Source organism: Crotalus tigris, unplaced genomic scaffold (assembly GCF_016545835.1).
Source record: "Crotalus tigris isolate CLP2741 ecotype Arizona unplaced genomic scaffold, ASM1654583v1 scf7180000024388.1695876, whole genome shotgun sequence".
In the NCBI taxonomy this organism is placed as follows: Eukaryota; Metazoa; Chordata; class Lepidosauria; order Squamata; family Viperidae; genus Crotalus; species Crotalus tigris.
The window spans coordinates 669,377-680,102 of NW_024100558.1; the positions used below are offsets into that span (position 1 = coordinate 669,377).

A 10,726-nucleotide genomic window follows, 5' to 3' on the forward strand; every position below is an offset into this window, starting at 1 on the left:
CGTAGGCGTTGACGTCGCCGTGCTTAACATGGGGAACGCTGAATGGTCGAGGTTCTCGCTCGACCCTGGGTTTATTCTGTCTCCCCATTGGCTGAAAGCGAGAAGACGGCTGCTGTGCGCTGAGGCAGGCGGATAACGGAGAAGGCTGTTAGAGGGGAGTCCTAATCGGTATCCTGATGGTGGTACGATGCGAGTCGGGGCAAGAAGGGCGGGGAAGGCGGTTTCAAGTTTAAATCTCTCTTCAGTTTGGCTTCTTCTCAAGGGATATATATGTGTGTATAACAACGCCTGGCACTTTCTCCTCAGGGTTTTTCTGGTGAGGTAATGGTAGTTTAGTCCAACATTGGATTTGAAATTGAAGTGAAGGATTAAGGTTACGGCTCCCATCATCCGCTGCCGGGGGGGAGGGGGGAACAAGATACACGTTGACCGGAATGGAAAAGAAGAGCTTGGACTGTTCTTTACTTACTTGTGTTGTTTGTAATATGTTTCCATTAACTACTTTTTTTTTTAGCTGCCGAGGGATAATATAGAATATAGAAAAGGAAACTTGACCAAAAGATTTGAATAAACTCCTTTTGTGGTAGTTGAAAGCAATGGATGAGCTTCCGGAACTCTATGCTATTTTCCAAGGAGAGGTATGCTTCCAAACAGTTAATTTTCAGGGAAATAAGGTTGAATACATAACAAAAAAAGTGTTTTCACAGTTCACAATGTTTTAAGTTCAGATAGGTTGAATAGATACTAAGATTTTTTTTTCAATAAACATAGTCCATTGTTTTAAAAAAATCCTTCATATAAGTGACTAGGATGTTTCTAATCAATAGATTTAGGAACTGAGTAAGTGGCTTTGGTAAAGCTTCTTGAATAACATAACACAGTAACAGAAATAGTGCAGAATTGTGCTATAGCAGTTGGTTGTTTGGTGCTGAATTTCTAATATATATATATATATATATATATATATATATATATATATATATATATATATATATATATATATATAGGTCTTTGGTTGTTCGGGTTTTCTCCCGCGTAAAATTGGAAGTGTCTTGGCAACGTTTCGACGAAGTCACATTCGTCATCTTCAGGCTGGTGTTACAAGAACGCCAGAAACAAACCCCTCCTCCCTCACAGCCACACATGAAACAAACAGTGCATAACATCTCAGATAGGATCCTCACCAAAGCCGAAACCAATGTCCTTTCCAAAGGATTCAACTTTGCAGTCGCTCCCAAACACATCCCCACTGAAACCATTATATGTGGAGTTGAAACCAGCCTGACCAAAATCAACCCCGATGACGCTAACAAAATCAGACTCAAAATCACCAACATCCTCTGCACCAGCAAGCCACCCAAAAGCAACTTACCCAAAGAGGAACAGACAGCACTACGTAACCTGAAAGAAGACACCAGCATAATAATCCTACCAGCAGACAAGGGCAACGCCACGGTGGTTATGAACACATCTGACTACCAAACCAAATTAACCAACCTACTCCAAGACTCCACATACAAACCCCTAAATACAGATCCCACCACCTACCTGGAAAAAACCACCAGAACCAAGATAAAAGCCTCCCCCATTAGCGAAGAGATCCAGCAAAGAATCATTCCCAGAGAGAAATCATCCAGATGCCCTAAACTCTATGGTCTCCCCAAGATACACAAAGAAGGAACCCCACTCAGACCTATAGTCAGCTCCATAGGCTCACCTCTACAAAACCTAGCCAAATTTCTCGCCAAACAACTACAGCCCTATGCAGAATCCATCACCTCACACGTAAAAAACTCATTCCAGTTTATAGAGATCATAAAGAAACAAAACTTACAGCCCAGCGACCTACTAGTGAGCTTCGATGTCATATCCCTCTTCACCCAAGTGCCTATCAAAGAAGCCTTGACAGCTATTCCAAAACAAATATAACCCCCCCAAACACATCTTAGATCTGACCAACCACTGCCTATCCAACACATACTTCATCTATAACGGACAAAAATACAAACAAACAGAAGGAGCACCCATGGGATCACCCCTCTCACCTGTCATTGCCAACCTCTACATGGAACACTTTGAAACCCAAGCTCTAGAAAAATCGGATCACAAACCCAAACTCTGGCTCAGATACGTAGACGACACCTTCATAATCTGGCCACATGGGAAAGAAAAACTGGACAACTTCCTCACACACCTCAACAGCCTACACCCCAAAATACAGTTCACCATGGAAACAGAAGCTAACAACCAACTTCCCTTCCTGGATGTCTTAGTCTACAAGAAATCCAATGGCTCCCTAGGACACACCATCTACCAGAAGAAAACACACAAAACCGCTATCTGCACGCTCTCTCACACCACCACCCAGCACAGATCAACTCTGTAGCCAAGACACTCATCTCCAGAACAAAACGCTTAGCTGACGAACAACACCTAAAACCCGAACTACACACTCTCACCAATGTACTAACATCCAATGGATTCCATAGAAATAAGATTACAAACCTAATCCAAAAAGAAACCCCCACTAAAATCCAAGACAAAGAACAAGAAAACGGCAAAGCCCTCCTCCCATACATAAAAGGCACCACAGACAGAATCAGTAAGATCCTCCATAAACACAACATCAAAACAGCATTCTGCACAAACAGAAAAATAACCACCATCCTTAGAAACCCCAAAGATAAAATTGAATTAGAAAATCAAGGAGTATACGAAATCCCATGCACCACTTGTCCCACCACATACATCGGACAAACCAACAGAAGAATAAGTGCACGCATTGAAGAACATAAGAACTCAGTCAAAAAAGAGGAACCAACATCTTCCCTGGTCCAACACCTTAAAGCCACAGGACATGAAATTGACTTTAAAAATACCAGAACCATTGCAAAAAGTGAACATTTTAATAACAGAATAATCAGAGAAGCCATCGAGATAGAAAAACGCCCACACAGCATGAACAAGCGAGATGATACCTCCCGCCTACCAGCCATTTGGAAACCTGCCCTTATTGACAAACGACTCCCTAACCCCAAAATCTTAAACCCCTCTGCAACTCAGACTAACCTGAGCACAACCAAACAGAACACTCCCCCAGACAATCAGAGCACAGCCAAGCCCCTAACCATTCAGAACACACCTCCACCCAATCAGAACACAGCCAAGCTCCCATCCAATCAGTTCATACCCTCACTGGCAGTTAAAAGGAAGAAACAGCTAAAACCACACATTGCTGCTCAAAGCAAGAAGCTAAAAACACCAGCCTGAAGATGACGAATGTGACTTCGTCGAAACGTTGCCAAGACACTTCCAATTTTACGCGGGAGAAAACCCGAACAACCAAAGACCTATATACAAATACCCGCGAAAACCTCAGAAAACATATATATATATATATATATATATATATATATATATATATTAATAATATAAATATATTCACAACTTAGCCATGCCAAAGTGGATAGTGTTTATTCCCAAGTATTCATAGAATTTTAGTTTAAGGAGGATGTCTCAAGAGGATACTTGATCTTTAGTATCAAATAGACAGAGCTGAGAATATTGTGCTAGCTTTTGTTGTTTACTGGGAGCAGAGTAAGGGGAACAGTATGCTTGTCTGAGGTGGTATAGGTCCTCCTGCTTGAGCAGAGGGCTGGATTAGAAGACCTCCAAGGTCCCTTCCAGCTCTATTCTACTCTTAATAAATGTTGCTTCTTTTATGAGTAGTTGTATGTTTTGTTTTTTACAGATTGCTTCTGTGACAGAATATGGAGCATTTATAAAAATTCCAGGAACCCAAAAACAAGGTTTGATTAATTATACGGTGATTATTTGGTTGACATTCTTTTGTTAGTAGAGTGAATTGTGTTACTTTTTCACTTACAAGTGTTAAAGTTCCCATTCCCAAGTAATCTTGGTGGCTTACACAAAGCTTATACTGCTAGCCATCAGCTTATGACCACAACTGACCCCAAAATTTATGTTGCTAAGTGAGACAGTGAAGTGAATTTTGCTCCATTTCACAACCTTTCTTGCCACAATTAAGTGAATTACTGCAGTAGTTAAGTTAGTAATATGGTTGTTAAGTGAATCTGGCTTCCCCATTGATTTCGATTGTTAGAAGTTCGCAAAAGGTGATTGTTAGAAGGTCACAAAAGGTGAACCAATTGCTAAGCATCCAAATTTTGATCATGTGACCATGGTGATGCTACAATAAACATAAAACGGTCATAAGTCACTTTTTTCAGTGCTGTTGTAACTTTGAACAGTCACTAAGTGAACTGTTGTAAGTTGAGAACTAACTACTTGTGTTATGGGAAAATGAGTAGAAAACAAAACTGAGTAGTTTCTTTTTAGAACATAGGCAGTTTTAGAAAATTATTGATTTCTAGCAGAAAATAAAATATTTTCTCTCCTCTTATTGCCAAAGGCCTTATTCACAAAAGCCAAATGTCAAACTGTAGGGTGGACAAACCTTCAGAGATGGTGGAGGTTGGAGAAAAAGTGTGGGTGAAACTTATAAGAAAAGAGGTAAATTTGTTGCTCCGTTTACTGATATCTACCAAATAACGATTTCACATTTACTGCACAACTACTTTTATTAAAGAGGAATGATATCACAGCCTTACATTTTTACAGGCAAAGCTCCTGAAAAAGTATGCAATCTGAAAATCTAAAGTCTCATAGAAAACATTAATTTCATTGGAATTTTAAATAAACATGGAATTGAATTAGTTTGAGTTTTATGAATGATGCGGTTACAAGACATCTCAAATGAGTTCAAAAATTGATCCTTTCTGTAAATTTATTGTAGCTATATGCAACTCAGACAATCAAAGCTGTTTACATATTTCACAAAGCACCCAATCTGAAATATCCAGTTACATTCTGCCTTAAATCATAGATAGGTTGATACTATCTGAAAGCTCATTGTGAGTAGCTAATGTATTTTATATTAATACATTTCCACGATGAAAGTATAGTACCATAAAGTGATTGTTATAACCTCAACATCAATTTTTGTCCTGGGTATCTGGAAATGAAACAAAAATCAAAATGTATTGCCTTGTGTTTTCAGAAGAAAGATGACAAATTGAAACTATCTCTTTCCATGAAAGTTGTTAACCAAGGAACGGGGAAGGACATAGACCCCAATAACATTGTCCTTGAGTAAGTGAAATCTCCATTCCTCTGATCTTTATTTTCTATTTCAAAGATCTTTCTAGTATGACTTGTCATGAAGAAAGTGTAAAAATCCAACAGTTGTTTTGAGCTCGGTAGAAGAGATCATCAAGATGGGGTCTTCAACCCCAGTTCTGTGGACCAATACCAGTCTCTGGCCTGTTAGGAACTGGGCCACATAGCTGGAAGCTAGCGGTGGGCAAATTAACCCTACTGTAAACTGCACATGCGTGGGATCTAGGTTGTGTGCTCCACCACCACCACCAGCCCCCGTCTGTGGAAAAATTGTCTTCCACAAAACCAGTCCCTCATGCCAAAAAGGTTGGGGGACCACTGTACCAAGAGATCCTACAACAAAATGTAGTGTGGAAGATTTCTATTCAGTATTTCATCCAGTCTTATAAAACATGTCATTCCACTCTTTCTTGATTTTCTGCCCACCCTTAGAATACCCAGTCAACATTTTTTGTTTAATAAGTGTGATTAAACCATGCCAAGGTGTTGGATTCTTCCCACCTTTGATGATTTGGATGATGATGGTTTTTTTGCAGTTATGCAGATTGTGTTATGTATAAATGGTGCCATTTCAGCTAAAGTATTTTTATTTATCTTCCACATTTCTTAACCGCCCATTTCAGCTCTGTGTTGGCAAATGAGTTTCATTACTTCTGTTGTTATTACTTATTTCTACACAAACATGGATTTTCAAAGCAGTGAAAACCATCTTGTTTTGGCAGGCTTTTTCTGTAGACCTGTGTTTCTCAATCTTGGCAACTTTAAAATGAAACTGGAATTTTGGGAGTTGAAATCCACATTTGTGTAGGCAGGTGGTCCTGGGCTGCATTTGTAATTTTTAGCATGTTTTTATGAAATGTATTTTTCTAGTATATAAACTGCCTTGAGCTGTGATAAGTCGAATGATATAAAAAGGTTGCCAAAATAATTTTGTAATTGCATAGATTTCTGATTATGGACAATACAGAATCAGGAAGCTTTCTTTATTAATTTTCTTGACATAACTTAAAATGTATTCATTGTTCCAAATACAACCAGGTTTTTCCCTACCAATATTAATGGTGTTTCTGTTTTTAAAAATTCTTGTGTTTGTATGCAGTCAAGAGGCACGGAAAAAATGCTCCTTTAGAGATTATACCAGTCAAAAGATCACTCTAGAAGCTGTTTTGAACACTGTGTGTAAGAAGTGTGGTTGTCCAGGTATGTGATTACTTTTAATTTTTTTTTCATTCATTGTGTATTTTCAGAGAGTTACAGAAGGTAGGGATTTGAAAGACGTTGAGAAACCAAGGAAATACAGCGTTATTTGTGGGCCTACAGTATTTTATCCCATTTTATTCCATTTTCCTCAAAATTGGAGAATATAAATGTAATGAGACTTAAGCACTTAGGTATAAATAGCATCCTGAGTTCATGTATAAATCTTGAGGAAATATAGAAGAGGAATCTTAAAAAGGTTGCCTTATTTTATGTATCTATATAATTCATTTGTTGCAGGTCATTTCGCAAAAGATTGCTTCATGCAGCCAGGAGGGACAAAATACACCCTTATACCAGAGGATGAACCCATCCCTGCAGAAGATGAAAAGAAAGCTCACCACTCTATGAAGAAAAGGAAAAAGGTATCTATGCAAATTCTCAGTCATCCAGGTCATGATTGTCCCCAAGATGGTTTTTCAAGAAGCAACTGGGCTTCCTTTGTTTTTTCTTAAAAACGGTTCCCTTCTCATCCAAGAAGCTTCTTCAGTTCTGACTGAATGGTGGAGAATGGAAGGATTTATATTCTTTGCAGTCATCTGGTCTTTAGCACTCCCTCTGAGAGATGTTGAGGCCACTTGGAGGTTTATCTGTGCCCTCAGGTTCACCTGAATAGTGCAAATGGGTATGGAACCTTCTTGGAACTGCTGAAAGGATTGTTGTAAACAAGAGATAGGTGGTGTCATATCCCTCCCCCTCTGGTCAGAGAGCGCCTTTTTGACCTCTCTTTCAAACCAGCGGTCCCCTCTGTCCATAATGTGGACTGTGCTGTCTTAAAAGAGTGGCTTTTGTGTTTCATTGAAAGATATCAGTTTTTTAAAGCTGCATCTCAAATATTACATAACGAAGCTATGCTGTTAAATAGATAAGAATTTGTAACATTTCACAGGGCTCTGACATTAAAAGATACAAAATTATCTACCGAAATTTCTCTGAAGACTGAGCATGCTTAATTTATAATTAGATGCCAGTCGTCATAATGTAGTTTAGTTTGTGTTCTATGTAACCAACAATGGCTTCTATTTCTATTTAACTTTTTATTACTGCAAAGAAGTAGCTATATTATACAGGTAGTCCTTGATTTACAACAGTTCATTTATGACCATTTAAAGTTACAACAGCACTGAAAAAAGTGACTTACGACCATTTTTCGCCTGACCGTTGCAGCATCCCCATGGTCACATGATCAGAATTTGGATGCTTGGCAACTGGTTCATATTTATGACAGTTGCAGTATCAGGGGGCCTTTTGATCACCTTTTGCAACCTCCTGCCTAGCAAAGTCAATGGGGAAGCCAAATTCACTTAACAACTGTGACAAGGTTATAAAGTGGGAGGGGGGAACTCACTTAACAACAGAAAATTTGGGTTCAATTGTGATTGTAAGTCGAGGACTACCCGTAGTGATATATTTGCTTTGTCATACAGAATTCATCAAGAAGTTGTTGTTTTTTTCTCCTGACAAGAATAAAAAGAAAAAAAGGAAACGTAAGAACACAGATTTGGAGGTTTCTGACACCACCAATTCTGACAATGGGAATCAGCCAGCTCGGAAGAAAGCAAAATGCAAGAAAAAAGCCAGTCTATCTCGGAAAAGTAAAAAGAAGCATCATAAGAAAAAGCACAAGGAATGAGAATGAGTCTCGGACTCTGGGCTGCATGTGTTTTCATTGCAGAGTGTGACTTCCATTCCCTCTGGTCATCATTTGGAAAAAAGAACAACTGGACCAGCAGGATGCATTAAGATAACATGGTTTTTCCTTCTTTGAAAATTACTTTTGTTTCTCAAGGATTATCACAAGGATGGCTATTCCCCTCCCATAAAGTGGAAAGGAAGGAGCAGCCAGCATGCCACTGGGTGGTTCCTTGTCCCAGATGTTGACTTCATGTCTTGTGAAATCTTGCTCTGTTCTTTCATTTCCTCATGCCTGGATTTTAGCCAGCTTCTTTTGGAGCAACCTAGAGCCATCTTACAGAAACTTGTATGGAGCTGGCAGTCGGTACATTTCCTCACTCAGGGGAGCAGCAATGTGTTGACTCAGCATCTGCCAGTTATTGCCTGCCTACCAGCAGAAGGATCTGAATGGTGCACTCTCTCTCCCCTGAAAGAGACACATTGGTTGAAGAACAGTTCATGCCACTGCACTCCCGTTGTCCCATTTGTCCTGTAATACCGTAGGAGGAAGAAGTCAGGTACAGGAGCAGTTGTCTTAAAAACCGAGAAATGAGCCAAGTGTTTACCTTTGAACAATGAATAAAGTTTTCGTTTGTGGGGTTCTCTTTACTATAAGCTTGGATTTTTGGGGAAGGGACAGAAATGAGAACTCTTCCCGTTGTCTCACTTTCCTATTGTGAGAGATTCCAGCATTGTCTGGAAGCCCACTTACATTATACTTGGTTAGCTTTTGAGGCTGCAGGGGTACAGTCAGTGATTGTTGCAGTGGATGATGCTGCATTTTGGAGCTTATTTTTCCCAGACTTTGGGTGGGTTTAAGAAGAGAAACATAAGACTCCAGACCTCAGTGAGCCTTCATAGAGCTATTTTGCTCCCCTTCCCCAGAAGAGAAAATTCCCTGAGTAGGGCTCACATAAATGAAACTGAAGGCAGTGTGCTGCCCTTATACTGACCATTACACTTTAGGGCATTGTTACTTAGACAGGAAACTGCTGTTCAATTCCAGGGCTCTAGGCTAAATTGGGAAACTGAAGTACAGCCTGGCAGAAATCAGTGACAATATAGTGAGTTCTTTTTATTAACAAAAAAAACCCCTACATGGATGAGCCCATGAAACACCAGGAGCCGAATCCAACTTGAAAAAATGTAACTTTTCCCCCCATTATATTATTTTAGCTATTAAGACTGCAGACGTGCAGTCTGTGACATAACTGTCAGAGTGTCAGCTTTTCTGCATTATCCTGGCAGCTTTGAAGCTTATGCTTTTAGTTATATCCTGTATTTCTGCCTTTGGGAAATCTAAGGCAATTTACATGAGGTGTGTAACTAAACTTTCTTTGAACAGATTAAGTAAGGTAGCTTCTTGCAGATCATGCCTCTAGCATAATACTATTTCTCAGAAATGTATCTGTCAATCACTCCAAGAACTGTAATTGCCAAAAAAACCCTTGTTTGTGCCTGTATTACCATCAGAAGTTCTTCACAGGAAACTACTGCTTGTGTATTATCCAATTTTCTTACTCTGTGATTGGCACAATACACATTGATGACATGAGCCTCTACACAGTGTAGCCTTATATGCTCTTTGTGTTACAAGGAGAAGCAGCGCATGCTTAAAAGTTTTCAGCTTGGTTCATAAAGTTTTTAAATTAGGATCTGTAGTAGAGCTGCTAAATCTTTGAAGGGCCACTTTGCTGAATTTATTTATTTATTTATGAGACTTATATACCGCTTTAAGTGTAAGCAGTGTGTGTGTGTGTGTGTGTGTGTGTGTGTGTGTGTGTGTGTGTGATATATATATATATATATATATATATATATATATATATATATATATATATATATATTTACATTGCCCCCAACAATCTGGGTCCTCATTTTACCTACCTCGGAAGGATGGAAGGCTGAGTCAACCTTGAGCCGGTGAGATTTGAACCGCTGACCTGCTGATCACAGTCAGCTAAAGTGGCCTGCAGTACTGCACTCTAACTGCTGCGCCACCTTGGCTCTGAATATAAATATAGATTTGAGCAAAGTATCTCTGTGTAGTGCATTCCTAAGGACTCTTAACAGATTACAAGATGCACAAGAAATGATACACAATAACAAAAATATACCACTTAAAGGTCTACGAGTGAATGAAACCTTAGAGTAACAAAATGGCCAAATTATAATCCAATTTATATTAAGACCCAAGTGCTATCTGTTTTGAGCAATTCTGGGATGCAATTAGGGTTGGAGCCTGCCAGATGTGCATTTGGAAGCTGTTCCAAAGAACTGGTCCAGCAACTTTACCCCCATTCCAAAGGATGCAGCTAATTTTCCTGAGTATATCAAACTCTCCAGACTAATCCAATGAGAGAATGCAATCCTGCACATGTTTGTCCATCGATTTCGATGAAGACCTTGACATCAACAATGTGTCCGTAGGTGGCTAATAAGACCGATGTTAGCACGGAATGTTCTGCCACATACTGAACAAAGAAATGTAGACACTGTTACTTCAGCATTTGCAGCTCTGGCTTTGCGGAGTGCTCGCTTTTCTTGTGCCAAGATTGTCCTTCTGTGTTCATATGTCTGGCAACCCTGGTACACC

General features: G+C 39.4%; 1 protein-coding gene across 6 annotated transcripts; it reads left to right on the plus strand.

Moving 5' to 3' along the window:
* Positions 1 to 29: 29 nt before the first annotated feature.
* ZCCHC17 (zinc finger CCHC-type containing 17) lies at positions 30 to 8,739 on the plus strand. Of its 6 annotated transcripts, none has more exons than XM_039329138.1 (8): positions 30 to 182; positions 515 to 638; positions 3,752 to 3,809; positions 4,433 to 4,533; positions 5,081 to 5,172; positions 6,299 to 6,399; positions 6,697 to 6,821; positions 7,884 to 8,739. In XM_039329138.1, exons 2-8 carry the CDS (start codon positions 597 to 599, stop codon positions 8,136 to 8,138), a joined length of 774 nt encoding a protein of 257 aa, XP_039185072.1. In that variant the 5' UTR covers positions 30 to 182; positions 515 to 596; the 3' UTR covers positions 8,139 to 8,739. The 6 variants fall into 6 exon arrangements, with proteins under 6 accessions (XP_039185072.1, XP_039185077.1, XP_039185075.1 ...); XM_039329143.1 differs by having other exon boundaries at positions 7,922 to 8,739; XM_039329141.1 differs by having other exon boundaries at positions 92 to 168.
* The last annotated feature ends 1,987 nt before the right edge of the window (positions 8,740 to 10,726 follow it).